This window comes from Corythoichthys intestinalis, chromosome 6, assembly GCF_030265065.1.
Source record: "Corythoichthys intestinalis isolate RoL2023-P3 chromosome 6, ASM3026506v1, whole genome shotgun sequence".
In the NCBI taxonomy this organism is placed as follows: Eukaryota; Metazoa; Chordata; class Actinopteri; order Syngnathiformes; family Syngnathidae; genus Corythoichthys; species Corythoichthys intestinalis.
The window spans coordinates 51,872,110-51,887,345 of NC_080400.1; the positions used below are offsets into that span (position 1 = coordinate 51,872,110).

Below are 15,236 nucleotides of genomic sequence, written 5' to 3' on the forward strand. Positions count from 1 at the left end.
TTCTAGCTGTGTGAAAATTCACGTGACTTGGGGGTGTGGATTCATTACGTCTAACAAAGTCATCCTGCTGAAGCCAAGTTTCAGTCAGGGCCAAAATATGAATATTATAATCCCCAATTAAGTCATTAACTAACAGAGATTTGGGCGAGATTGACCTGATGTTTAATAATCCGCATCTTATATATTTATTACGAGCTATTTTATTTTCACTGCTATCAGGGACTATATGTATTAAATTCTTTGGTCTCGTTCCTATAGTACTCTGTTTTCCCCTGTTCACTATACGAGGCACGGACACAGTCTCTATCTTCTGTCCTGAATTTTGGATTTGTGACAGCTCGGAAAGAGGCGAGTGGTCACTACTAACAGAGTTGTGTTTTACACTACAACACTGCGCCCGGGCCCCCACTCTGAAGTGTCACTTTGGGAGACTTAGTTTGGCGGCCAAATTTCGAGTTAAGAGAGCAGTACCGTCCCAAGTCGGATGAATGCCGTCTCGGCGCATGAGCCCGGGCTTGCCCCAAAACGCGTGCCAGTTATCAACAAAGACTATATCGTTTTCTGGGCACCATCTAGACAACCAGCGGTTAAATGATGAGAATCTAGAGTACATCTCATCATTGACCAAATTAGGCAGAGGACCAGAGAAAACTACAGTGTCCGCCATCGACTTAGCAAGTTCACACACCGAGGCTACGTTTAATTTAAGCACCTCAGACTGTCTCCGCCGGGCGTCGTTACCGCCTGCGTGAATCACGATACGGCGGAACCTCTTCCTACTCTGCTTTAAGAGCCTGAGGTTTCCTTCGATGTCACCGACTCTGGCCCCTGGGTAACACCTGACAGACACCGCCGGGTGCTTCACGTCTCTAACTATGGAGCTTCCAATTACGAGAGTGTCTGGTTCAGCCGGTGTGTCGCTGAGGGGGGCAAACCTATTGCTGACGTGAAGCTGCTGGTGCACTAAGGTTGTGCGTTTACCACTGCGCTTCCCCCGTACAGTCACAAATCCGTCCTTAATTTCCCCCGGCTGCACGGGGCTCGCTGGGGGGCTAACTGCGCTAGCAATCCTACTACTGCAAGCACGACCTGCGGGCCCTGCCACTACCTGGCTATAGCTAGGACTAGCTTTCGTCTCTAGAGTGCAGAGCCGTGCTTCTAGCTCAGAAACCCTGGTCTCCAACCCTGAGACCAAGCTACACTTCCTACAGCTACTACTGCCCTCGACGAAGGAGCCAGGGTGCTCGCTATACATACAGCACACTGAGCAGAAAAGACGGGAGGAAGAAGGCAGAGGGCTAGCCATAGCTCGGATAAGCTAGGCTAGCAAGATAGAGCTAAAGAGGAGAGTAGAGTAGTTTTAATCCACGACCTGTTAAATCGTGGGATAAAACAAATTAAGGAGCACTAGGAGAGCCGAACCAGCCTAGGATCGATTCTCCGATGTGTCCGTGGGATAAAACAAATTGAGGAGCACTAGGAGATTAGCGACTAGTAGCAGCGCTAACAAACAAACGATACACTCACCGGATGTGTGTATTCGAAACAAGGTAAGTACGTGATAATATCTCGTTAAAGTCATGGCGTCTGTAATTCTGCTCTCGCATGCTCTCACCTCCAGTTCGGGTTTTGCTGTTTAAATTTTTTTTTTTTTTTTTTTTTTTAAATGCCCTGCTGTTAAAAATTTTCTTCCCCCAGAAAATTAAGATTTTAAGCATTCCAATGATGTATCACACAGATATAACACTGATAAAAGTACAGCTCATGGTTTTTTATTAAGAACTGTATTTTAGATGACTGTTGTGAACTGAAATATCCACTAGATGGCACTACATGATTAGGCATTACACTAAAAGTGGGGGTATGAGCATTGCATTTTGGGAAATGGAGATGCTATGAATGCTAATGGAGAAACTGCTAATGCTAGCGCGAGCAAGACTCAGACAAAAGAGAAACTGGTAATAGTTTAGTAAATAAATAAATAATTTGTTCAATTTTATGTACGTGAAACCATAAAAGGTTGATTTTGTTGCAGACGAGTTCCAGACTGCACTAATGGGCGAATTACTTTGAGTTATTCTGTGTGATACAAGACTCCAGTGAGTTGCTATGCTGTATGCTACTATGCTAACAGCTATGTGATAGACACGTTTTCCTGTAGAGTTGAGTTACAAAATACTGTGTCTTTTCTTTGTCTAAAAAAAACCAATCGGAGGAAATTGGAAATATAGTAAGGTGTCAGGGTGTACCCTGCCTACTGCCCGAAGTTAGCTGGGATAGGCTCCAGCACCTCGCGACCCTCGTGAGGAATAAGCGGCATGGAAAATGAATGAATGTTATTTTTTCATATACAAATATGTTAATGTTGTATGTAGATCCAATCTGGAAAGAAATTGCTACATGTGAGCTAGTATCTGTCACTGTATACTTTATGAACAAACTGTTTGATTTCAGAAACGACGTATTTTGACCAGTATTAGAAGTTATATGTGATGGATATAAAAGGGAGATGACATGCTATACATTAAATGGTTGGTTGAAAATTAATTTAAGTCCTTAATATGCAGATTGTTTTTTTTTTATTGCTGGATCTACATCGGAGTGACAGCGCTGATGTCAAGGAGGATTCGGCCTGATTCAAGGCAGGATTGAAGACGACCATTTTTCTTCAACTTCAACGAACTTTTGGAGCATCACCCTGGGAGCAGATAAGCTCACCTTCACTACAAAATCTTTCATACATTATACAGTCACACTACCTGGGTAGTACACACATACGCTGAATAGGAGAACGGACATTGAAGGACGGCAGCAATAGGCTGTGAAGGGACTATTCAACCAAGTAATATTTTTGATTTACATGGTTCAGGTGTTGTTATATATTGTTCTATAATAGTTTAATAAATGTTGTTTTTGTATATTTTTCTTAGTTGCTCTTGCTCCTTGAGTCGAACCTAACTATAATAAGGTGTTCCATTCTTAGCAGCACCAAAAGAGAACTACTGTGTTACACATGCATATCAGACAATTTTGAAATTTGGCCAAAATGGAGGTCTAAGAGCAGAACTTCAAGTCACCTGAGTGTTTTCCGCCATAAATAAATCGATCGCGTCCACACACATCCAAATGGTCCATTTCATTCAGGGGCATAAAATATCATGTGGAATATGATATAAAAATGCTTTTTTTCTGTCATAGGCACTTTAGGCCTTTTCTGTTACACACAAAACAATGTTAATAAAGTTATACTTTATTTATTTTAATTATATTGTTATTATCTCGTGATACAATTATATAAGTTGATCGATATTAGCTTTTTCTCTTTAATATTAAAAGGACAAAACATTATGCAGAGGTGTACTTATAATAATAAAAAAAAATATCAAAAAATGATACTATTTGTTGTTGCTGAGAGTTGGGGGGCGCGAAACATTGTCGTCTTCCGGGGGGAGGGCGTAACAGAAAATAATTGAGAAGCACTGGCCTAAGACAAGATGGAGGAAATTATGAACAGTTTACATTGAATGGCAGTATTAGCACACAATCCTCAAGAAATTCCAGTAAAAATTCTCTTAAAATAACGGATATTTATTTGGAAGTATTTAGAGGCTGCTTACAGGTATATGGCTGCAGGTCTGTCTGTACGTCTAGGATGCTTTTTAGTCTTAATTGAGGTTGCAGGTTATAGGACACATTAAACGTAGAAACTTTTAAATGATTTGTTATACTTTATAATTAACAAATACATTTGATCGGTAATGCGACGACTTTTTATACCCATGGTATAATGATAAAATGCTAAGACCAAACTTTTTTTTTTTTTTAAACTCATGTGCGGTCAAAACACAGTTTATGTATAATCCAACACTTAACACATAAACCTTTCAAATCACTAAATCTGAACAATTTGGAGATTTAAAAAACAAAAAAAAGTCCCTCAAAAATAGATAATAAATACATCTAGCTGTTTTTTCAAAGATAGCCCACCCAATTTTTTTTGCTCATGAGTGTCATATGAGTTTGTGTTGCCTCGGGTTTTCAATAAATTACTTATGAAACTAATGTTTAATAATTGCAATAAAAAACAATTTAAAAAATAACTACTGATTTGCTGCTGCGTGGGAGTCTGGCCTCTTAGGGGCAGTGTAGCGCACATATTATTAAAGTCAAGATTTAATTTTATTAATTTAACAAATTTTTCTAATATTAGGAGGAATATAAGCTTGAAGTAGTGTGGTATCACCTGTCTTTATAGTTTACTACAGCGTTTGTTTGTAAATATTCTTTATTTGAAGGTGGACCCCTCCATAATTTCTACTGCTACCGAGTTTTTTTTTTTTTTTTTTTTTTTTACGTATTTATTTATTTTACATTAACTCATGATCAGTCCAGTTCAGTTTCCCATTAGGTGTTAAAATAAAGTTGATGTTTTACTTTTAAAAAATGTGTTTTTTTTCCCCCAAGTGTAACCTTACAGTTTTCTGTCAATTTCTACATTTATATATATATATATATATATATATATATATATGTATATATATATATATATATATATATATATATATATATATATATATACACATATATATATACATATATATATATATATATATAAAAACACAACCGACATACTAGAAATAACATAGAACTTGTTTAATAGATTCAAAAGTGAGATAAAAATCAAAATGCCATTGCGGTAAAAGATTTAACATAACAAACAATGTCAACAATTTGTTATCAAACATTAACAAATGAACAACATCAAATTATTTTTCCATTTCAACGTCCTGGTGTTGCTCTTTTCGTTTGCGGTAGAGGAATACGGCAAGGACAACTGTGACAATGAAGAGTGTGGTGATAGTGACAACGATTGCAGCGACTGCCGTGGTTGTCAGCAATCGTGGACTGCTCACATTGTTGGCCAGGGGCAGCGAACAGTCTAGGTGAAGGTCACAGTGTTTGGTGCCCACCATACTTTCCACCGTGCAGCGATAGCTTCCACACTCCCGCCTGTTGAAATGCAAGGTGGCTCCTGTGGGGTCGACAATGGCCTGTGTAGGCAAGACCTTATTTCCGCTGGTCTTGGACCAGATGTAATGCAAAGGTGGGGTGCCTTGCAGAGAGCTGCATTTCAGCGTCATACTGTTGTCTTCTTCGTCCACACTGCACAGAGCCTGACTGGGTGCCTCAATGACTGTCAGGTCTAAGATCTTCTGGTCCAGTTCTGGTAACTTCTTCACCAGACAGCGGTACATCGCCGTGTCAGACGGACGTACATCTTTGATGATGATAGACGCGTCTCCATTTTGGGGATCGGCTGATGTGAAGTGGACCCTCCCCTCCATTGGTTTGTACAAATCGGTATACAAGCGGCCGCCAGTAAACCAAATGATGGGTTGCTCCTCTTGGTCTGCAGACTCGATACTCCACGAGACCTCCGTGTACCGCTGAGAGTCCACGGTGTGAGTGTACGCTCAGGGTAGCTGGACACTTGACCCCCTGGCGACGTAGTAGTGGTTCATTTCCTTCTGGATTTCCAGAGGGCATGCTGGACAAATGTTGAAAAACACTCCCAGGAGGACAGAAGGCCAAAGGAAGTGCCACATCATCGCCATGTATACACCTGCAAGTAAAAGACAAAATCATACTGGAATTAATCAAATGTATTTCATGTTTTTTTTCCTATCACTATAAAGCAGGAGGACATCTTTTTTTTCCCATTACAAGTGTTAAAAAAAAAAAAAGATAATAATGAAAAACACATCAACACTTCCATCAATAACATGTTTATTGCATTATTACAAGTGTAAAAGTTATCAGTCAGCTATGCTTAGACTATGAAATTAAAAGAAAAAAAAGTTAACACTGCACTATTTCGCTCATGTGGAAACAATTCTTATGTCTCTCAATAAAAGGAAATAGGATTTCTTACCTGTTTAACTTTAGGAAGGAAGATGCACACCACCGACAGCAACACTTGTCTGCTTCTTTGGCATTTGGTGTACTAATTATAACGAAAAAACAACTTATATAGGAATGAAAAGATCAAAGCATCAAAGAGTTGAAAGGGACCTGTCATCGTGATGTCACGCATTTTGTTGACACGCCTCCGCCGCCATGACAGACGGCTTTGTGTACCGCGACTTCCGCTGGCAAAAACTCGGACATGGGAGGAGTTCGGCGAGGCCATGGAAAACGACTTCCGGACGGCTTCTAGGAAATTCTGGTCCACCATCCGGCGTCTGAGGAGAGGAAAGCAGTGCACCATTAACACTGTGTATAGTGAAGATGGTGTACTGCTGACCACGACTCGGTACGTCGTGAGTAGGTGGAGAGAATACTTCGAAGCCCTCCTCAATTCCACCGACACGCCTTCCTTTGAGGGAGCAGAGTCTGGGGACTCTGAGGTGGGCTCTTCGATCTCTGGGGTTGAAGTCACTGAGGCGGTTGGTAAGCTCCTCGGTGGCAAGGCCCCAGGGGTAGATGAGATCCGCCCGGAGTTCCTAAAGGCTCTGGATGTTGTAGGGCTGTCATGGCTGACACGCCTCTTCAACATTGCGTGGACATCGGGGACAGTGCCTCTGGATTGGCAGACCGGGGTGGTGGTCCCCCTTTTTAAAAAGGGGGACCGGAGGGTGTGTTCCAATTATAGAGGGATCACACTCCTCAGCCTCCCCGGTAAAGTCTGTTCAGGGGTGCTGGAGAGGAGGGTCCGTCGGGAAGTCGAATCTCGGATTCAGGAGGAGCAGGGTGGTTTTCGTCCCGGCCGTGGAACAGTGGACCAGCTCTACACCCTCGGCAGGGTCCTCGAGGGAGCATGGGAGTTCGCCCAACCAGTTCACATGTGTTTTGTGGATTTGGAGAAGGCGTTCGACCGTGTGCCTAGGGGAGTCCTGTGGAGGGTGCTCCGGGAGTACGGGGTACCGAGCCCCTTGGTAAGGGCTGTTCGGTCCCTGTACGACGGGTGTCAGAGTCTGGTCCGCATTGCCGGCAGTAAGTCGAATTCGTTCCCAGTGAGGATTGGACTCCGCCAAGGCTGCCCTTTGTCACCGATTCTGTTCATAATTTTTATGGACAGAATTTCTAGGCGCAGCCGAAGCGTTGAGGGTGTCCGGTTTGGTGGCCTCAGCATTGCATCTCTGCTTTTTGCAGATGATGTGGTGCTGTTGGCTTCATCAAGCCGTGACCTCCAACTCTCACTGGGGCGGTTCGCGGCCGAGTGTGAAGCGGTTGGGATGAAGATCAGCACCTCCAAATCCGAGACCATGGTCCTTAGCCGGAAAAGGGTGGAGTGCCCTCTCCGGGTCGGGGACGAGATCCTGCCCCAAGTGGAGGAGTTCAAGTATCTTGGGGTTTTGTTCACGAGTGAGGGTAGGAGGGAGCGGGAGATTGACAGGCGGATCGGTGCAGCGTCTGCAGTGATGCGGACTCTGCACCGGTCCGTTGTGGTGAAGGAGCTGAGCCAAAAGGCGAAGCTCTCGATTTACCGGTCGATCTACGTTCCTACCCTAACCTATGGTCACGAGCTGTGGGTCGTGATCGAAAGAACAAGATCCCGGATACAAGCGGCCGAAATGAGTTTCCTCCGCAGGGTGTCCGGGCTCTCCCTTAGAGATAGGGTGAGAAGCTCGGTCATCCGGGAGGGGCTTGGTGTCGAGCCGCTACTCTTCCGCGTTGAGAGGAGCCAGTTGAGGTGGCTCGGGCATTTGGTTCGGATGCCTCCTGGACGCCTCCCTGGAGAGGTGTTCCGGGCATGTCCCACCGGCAGGAGGCTCCGGGGTCGACCCAGGACACGCTGGAGAGACTATGTCGCTCGGCTGGCCTGGGAACGCCTTGGAATCCCGCCGGAGGAGCTGGCTGAAGTGGCTGGGGAGAGGGAAGTCTGGGCTTCCCTGCTAAAGCTGCTGCCCCCGCGACCTGACCCCGGACTAAGCGGAAGATAATGGATGGATGGATGGATGGATGGACTTCCGCTTTATTTCCGCACTTGTGTTCGCGTTTTCCAGTTTACACGTGCTCTAAACGTCGACACTAGGACGGATAATGGCCATAAACGTGTAATTAATTGCACCTTAAACTTGAAGTGTGGACAGGTATAAAAATAGTTGCAAAATACCCTGGAGAAAATTATCTGTCCTAGTATAGACGTCAGGGCCATAGGTATTCCTGTTTACACCACATACACCTCGAACAGACAAACAAAAACGCTTAGAAGAAACATGACAGAATGTACAATGTGATCGCATGAAAACTTCAAGTCAAAGTTATTTGTATTATAGCCATTACTTTTCACAATGTCGTACTTTTGAATTCTATATCTATGACAATCAGTATGTATATTTTTTAAGCAGTTGCATGGTCATGGTCTAATTTAACCAAAAATGGGCGACATATCAAAACTCAAAACTTTCTTTGCTAGCGAAATATTTTTATCTTTGCATTCAGCCACACCAACACACACACACCCCTACGCACCCACTCTCTTACAATCACGGGGCTTTTCAACGAAATGTCAAATCTCTCCATCTGACTCCAAATTAAGGGATTTTTGCTAATTAAACAGCTTCAGAGACCTATACCAAAGAAGAAACTCATTCATCCAATGTTTAAAACAAGATTTTGTTTAAAAGTATCTGCATTTGTGAAGAAAAAAACAAGTATTACAAATCACATTGATCACATAAACAAATATTTATTTGTGCCAAACATTTCAAACTTCATTGAATCCACTGTCCACTTTGAAAGATCAATTTGTTTGGACAAAAACGAGCTCCGCATATCCCTCCAGAACAATTGCATTATATCACACTGAAAAAACAAATGTTCAAGATAATCAATGTCATTTTCACAAAACACAAAACAAAATTGTGAACAAAATTAGATTTAAGTTTCTAGGAGTCTATAACCTGTTTGTGGCATGCATATAGGTTGATATTTGTGGTATCAGAAAATACATTTCTAAAGTTAAGCATTTTAAATTCACTTCTGATGGCACTAATAGCCTATCAGCCCATAGAGAGCACCCATGAATAGACAATAATAGCACTTTCAGTAGTGGATGCTGAATTCCTTACAAACACTGCAAGTAAAGTATTATTTATATTCATGGCCCTCAATCACAACAATGTCTTCGTTGGGGCACGGGATGAACTTATTTACCTTTGGGACATAACAGGTGATGTCAATAACTAAATCACACTTGCAGCCAGTTAAAATGGATTCAAGTTGACTCAACCTCTGTCCTGTGTCCTTGTGTGTACCACATTGAGCATGGACAGAAAAAAAAAGACCAAAGAACTGTCTGAGGACTTTAGAAGCAAAATTGTTAGGAAGCATGGGCAATCTCAAGGTTACAAGTCTCTCCAAAGATCTGAATGTTCCTGTGTCTACCGTGCGCAGTGTCATCAATAAGTGTGAAGCCCATTTTTACTAACCTCCCTAGATGTGGATGGAAAAGAAAAATTGATGAGAGATTTTAATCAAAGAGTGTGCGGATGGTGGATAAAGAACCTCAACTAACATCCAAACAAGTTCAAACTGTCCTGCAGTCCGAGAGTACAACAGTGTCAACCCGTACTATCCGTTGGCATCTGAATGAAAAGGGACTCTATAGTAGGATACCTAGGAAGACCCCACTTCTGACCCAGAGACAAAAAAAAAGTCAGGCTGGAGTTTGCCAAAACTTACCAGAGAAAGCCAAAAACATTTTGGAAGAATGTTCTCTGGTCAGATGAGACAAAAGTAGACCATTTTGGGAAAAGGCATCAACATAGAGTTTACGGGGGGGGGGGGGTGAGGCCTTCAAAGTAAAGAACACGGTCTCCAAAGTCAAACGTGGCGGAGGTTCCCTGATGTTTTGGGGTTGCTTGGCTGCCTCTGGCACTGGACTGCTTGACCGTGTGCATGGCATTATGAAGTCTGAAGACTGCCAACACATTTTGCAGCATAATATAGGGCCCAGTGTGAGAAAGCTGGGTCTCCCTCAGAGGTCATGGGTGTTCCGGCAGCAGGACAAGGATCCAAAACACACTTTAAAAAGCACTAGAACATGGTTTGAGAGAAAGCACTGGAGACTTCTAAAGTGGCCAGCAATGAGTCCTGACCTGAATCCAGGAGAACACCTGTGGCGATATCTGAAAATGGCAGTTTGGAGAAGGCACCCTTCAAATGTCAGAGACCTGGAGCAGTTGGCCAAAGAAGAATGGTCTAAAATTCCAACAGAGCATTGTAAGAATCTCATTGATGGATACCGGAAGGGTTTGTTCGCAGTTATTTTGTCTAAAGTAAAGATACACGATAATATCGGTCACCGATAATTATCGGCCGATAATGGCAATTATGACGTCACACAGATAATCCAGATAATAAAAAAATTCAAACGATAATGCAATCCGATAATTATATACTTGATTTAGCCTCCAAATGTGCGCAACCGAAGAATTCAGCACGCCGCCTCCTCAACCCCTCCCCTCTCTGAAGCCCCTGAGGGAGGAGGGGTTGAGGAGGCGGAGTTACACGACAAGAAGTAGTTGAATATTATGGCGGCTGTCACTAAAAAAACGACGCTCCCACCATCTGCGAAACATGTACCGTATAAGTTCCATGAGGCAGAAAGAAAGCGTACTCATTCAAAACCACTAACCCAGCAGCCATTTAAAACTGCATCACAAAGATTTTTGGAACGAATAAGAGTCTGCTGCTAGCGGGAATGCTAAAGCTATTGTAAACACTAACAAAGTTAAACTACAGGGCTTGTGACGATACAGAGTCGGGCTGTTTGGGAATGCAGCCCAAGGCGGGTGGTAAATTTGCACCTAGGCTAAACACCGGCAAGACTGGAGACCGATAGTCGGCAAGTAGCCGTCTGCCGACGGAGCCCGCCGCTCTGGCCGGTCCGCCTATGGCGAGGCGGGCCGAGCCGAGCGGTACCCCGGCTTGGGGACCTCCGGCGAACACCCCGGTTTCTCGAGCGTTCCCCCACGGCGTGCGAGCAGAGCCAGGACCCGAATACGCCGCGGCGAACCGGCTGGGGCGGGCGGATTATCCAGTACGAACGTAGCTGCCGCCGCCGCCAAGTCAAGACACGGTTGTTGTTTTTTTTACCTAAATGACCCGAGAACCAAAGCCCTGGATAAAAAAAATAATGCAGTTTATACGACCACCATTCTTCATGAAAAAGTGATGTCCAGTAAGCTCGCTTATCATGACGGCACGGTGGTTAGATGATAATTTAAATATGGAGAAAACGAAGTCAGCCAGTCAATAATGCATTCAGTATGTAAAATGACGAGCGGTCAAATGACTTTGTAACGCTGCCTTTATTTTCGGCTTAACAAAACTCGGGCACAAAACAACACGCACGCGGGTGCGAGTTCCAACTCCGTCCAAATAGTACTGCCGTGTATCAGTTTAGCTGCTGTAACGCAAATGTCGTGAAAGCCGCAAATGTAAACAAAGCGCTGCAGAATGGGTACATGACATCGTGCTCTTTTGAGTTAATCATTTTCACAGTGTGCAACAAAGCATATAACATTCACTTTTCAAATTATTTAACTTATTTCTCTGATCAATTACAGTCACAGTAGATAATCAAATTCTTAAATCAATATTCTGTAGCCACAAATATTATTCAAAATCTTTCCTTCTTCCAAGTTTTTTTTGGTTTTTTTTTTAGGATTAATTAGAATAATGTATTGCTTAAAACAAGGCTGTTAAGATTATTTTCAGCGAGCTATTTTTCTTCCAAGAAATCTGAGAGAAATACACTTGAAGCGATGGCAGATAATTTCACTTATTGCCAATAGATTTACAGTTAAAACTGACTAGTTTTAAGGTTTGTTTTGCAGTGTATTAATGTTATATATGTTAGGAATGGCTTACTTTTAAAGGCATTTTTTTGCAACTTAGGTATTTACTCTTTAAGTAATTGTTGCCAAAAGTTTACCATTACACAATGTCAGACAATCTGTCATTATTAAGATGTTTGAATTGACGACTTGTTCATATTTTATGTTGGGGAAAAAAATAGCAATAAATTATATTTTTGCACAGTAACATTTTCTTTTGTGTATACTTTAAAATTTTACATAAACATTTTAATATAATTATCGGCTTGACATTATCGGTTATCGGTTGGAATGAGGAGGAAATTATCGGTTATCGGTATCGGTTGAAAAATGTATTATCGTGCATCACTAGTCTAAAGGTTGTGCTACCAAGTATTGGGCTGAGGGTGCCAATACTTTTGTCCGGCCCATTTTTGGAGTTTTGTGTAAAATGATAATTATTTAATTTTTATCCATCTCTTTTGTGTTTTATAATTGCAAGCAAAATAAATGAAGCTATTACTACTAAAGCATTTGTAATTGCAATCATTGTCTGGGAGAAATTGAGCATTATCTGACATAATTGCAGGGGTGTCAATACTTTTAGCAAGCACTGTGTATAGGAATGGCTGTATTGTGAGATGGTGACCCGGCTGATGTCACATTCGCATTCTTCCTCAATCCAGGAAGTCTCTAATTTCCATGGCGCGGGAGTCAAAAAAATTGAATAAGGCGGAAAACACAGACAAGGCTGAAAAAGCAGTTTCTGCACTTGCACTCCTCTTTAAAAGAAACTACTGTATTTTAAGCCAAAACAACTGTTGTGTTTGATAGAACTGTATGTCTATATGCTGCCATAGCAGATTCATGGCACATTAAGCCCCGGAACCATTTTTAATTTGTCCGTTATACCCCGGAAACCCTCGTTTACAGATGTCACGCAACCGCTTTTGTTTCCAACCAGCCATAAAACGAAGGTAATTAATTATATTTTTATTCTAAATGTCTATCATTTTATAGCTTAGAAACATTAATTGGTGTCTAATATTTGTATTAGAAAAAAAAAAAAAAAAAAAGAAAAACGACTTTAAAGTGCCTGTGACACGAAAAAGCATGTTTATTTCATAATACACGCGGTATTTTATGCCCCTGAATGATATGGGCCGCTTGGATGTGTGTGGAAGCGATCGCTATTTTTATTTAGTTTTTTGAATCCCGCGCCATGAAAATGAGTGATTTCCGGCTTCGGTCTTGCATTGAGGAGGAGGGTGCTGTGACGTGTACGGTAGAAGACGTCCTCTTCACGCTACAGTGTACTGTTGTGTATGAGGACGAAGGATTCAGCTGATTTTGCGGATTAATACGTTTATTTTTCGCATCACGCCAGCCAAACGGCTGCAGAAAAATCATTCTGTATGAGGGAGAGGCGTATGCGCCTTTTTGGAGTTTCAAAAGGTTCCCATTCACCGTGGATATTTACTGTGGGACCATTGGACTTATGAGGAAGTGAGTAAACATCTTGTTTTGTATTATGTCAAAAACGAATACAGCGATTACAAAGTAAACACTACAAACTTCCTTTAAATGAAGGACTACTTACGTTTGATCATTGATAGGCATGTAAAAAGCTGTCCTAATGGTCATTAGCAGCACCACGTTAGCTGCACAACAAATCCAGCCACCCTCCTCCGGGGAACGAACTGTAAATTTCTCTCCGCCGGGCGGTTTACCGATCCACTAAGACAATTGACAACCGGGTCGTCATGTCAAATAATCCAGGATAGTTATGTGTGATTTTCCACTTCGAAGACTTTGAAACATCACTCGGTTTGGGTTAGCATGTCGGCTAGCTGTCACGGCTTCTGGTTTGTTTACATTCTCCGAAGCCGGGGAAGGGAAATGACATATGTCCGATTTAGGTGTCATAAAATATCGTTCGGGAGGTGCAACAGTAAAGGTGAAGTCGACATTTTTGACCATTATGGAGTAATTTTGCCATGTCGTCCTGAATAAATGCATTTTTATTATTTCATATTCCATTCAGCACAAAACTGTTATTTGTCATGAACATGCCATTTATTTAGCAATTGGGGAAAATACTTGGATAAAAAGAATATCCTGTAAAAATATTGAAGTAAAGAGACAGAAACAATGACATTTTGCCGCTCTCTTCGTCGCGTTTTCCTCGTTGTGAATAGTTCCCCCTCGACGGGCTGACTGGTCCTTCTCAAGCCATTTATATAGCTATTGGGGAAAATACTTGGATAAAAAGAATATCCTGTAAAAATATTGAAGTAAAGAGACAGAAACAATGACATTTTGCCGCTCTCTTCGTCGCGTTTTCCTCGTTGTGAATAGTTCCCCCTCGACGGGCTGACTGGTCCTTCTCAAGCCATTTATATAGCTATTGGGGAAAAATACTTGGATAAAAAGAATATCCTGTAAAAATATTGGAGTAGAGAGACTGAAACAATGACATTTTGCGTCTCTCTTCGTCGCGTTTTCCTCGTTCTGAATAATTCCCCCTCAATGGGCTGAATAGTAAAACCGATGAGCCCAGTCTACCGCTGACGTCATCCACCTGTTGGGGACGCTAAAGCCCTATAATGGTAGGCGTGGCTAACCGGCAGATTAAAAGACTAATTTCTCGTCATCTGTGCTTTTCTAAATTGTTGTATATAGTCGAATCGTCTCAAAATATGATTCTAATTCACATAATAATGCCATTTAAGACTTTTTTTCCCGTGTCATATGCTCTTTAAAAATGATTCACTTGCATATTTCAAACTTTTAAACAAATTACGTCACAATGAAAAAAATGGTGTCTGTAAAAAAGTCACAGATATCTACCTCATAACTGTCGCTTAATTGTATTTTTTTTTTTACTGTCGCATTTTCTCTGATGTTAGATGATAATCGATCCAAACAAAGAAAAATTGAAAATATTGAAAAAAAAAAAAAAAAAAAAAAAAAACGTTTAAAAGGGTAAATATATGAAAAAAAAAACATTTCGACCACTCCTTGATGTTTGCGATTTCTGCATCGCGACCCTTGTTATATTACCATGTTTCACCCATAAAATCCCCCAAAAATCCAGCTGTGGCCATTCACAGCTGTGTCTTGACACTCGTTGATACATGCTACATTTACGCTACGTTTTTGGATTGAAACAAGGTAAGTACATGATAATATCTCGGTAAAGTCATGGTGTCTGTAATTCTGCTCTCGCGTGCGCTCACCTCCAGTTTGGGTTTTGCTGTTTAAAAAAAAAGTTTTTTTTTTTTTTTTTTTAAATGCCCTCCTGTTCAAAATTTTTCTTCCCCCAGAAAATTGAGATTTTAAGCATTCCAATGATGTATCACACATGCATATCAGACAATTTTGAAATTTGGCCAAAACGGGGGTCTAAGA

At 41.7% G+C, this 15,236-nt stretch overlaps 2 protein-coding genes across 2 annotated transcripts; both read right to left on the minus strand.

Annotated features, from left to right (window-relative positions):
- Positions 1-406: 406 nt before the first annotated feature.
- Positions 407-1,734, minus strand: LOC130917594 (uncharacterized). Its single transcript, XM_057839172.1, has one exon. It carries the CDS (start codon positions 1,304-1,306, stop codon positions 419-421), a length of 888 nt encoding a protein of 295 aa, XP_057695155.1. The 5' UTR covers positions 1,307-1,734; the 3' UTR covers positions 407-418.
- A 3,032-nt stretch (positions 1,735-4,766) lies between these two features.
- LOC130917105 (coxsackievirus and adenovirus receptor homolog) lies at positions 4,767-6,168 on the minus strand. The gene is made up of 3 exons (XM_057838193.1): positions 6,139-6,168; positions 5,933-6,004; positions 4,767-5,447 (listed from the first exon to the last, which is right to left on the minus strand). The coding sequence occupies exons 1-3, from the start codon at positions 6,166-6,168 to the stop codon at positions 4,767-4,769; spliced, it is 783 nt and encodes a 260-aa protein (XP_057694176.1).
- Between the last annotated feature and the right edge of the window lie 9,068 nt (positions 6,169-15,236).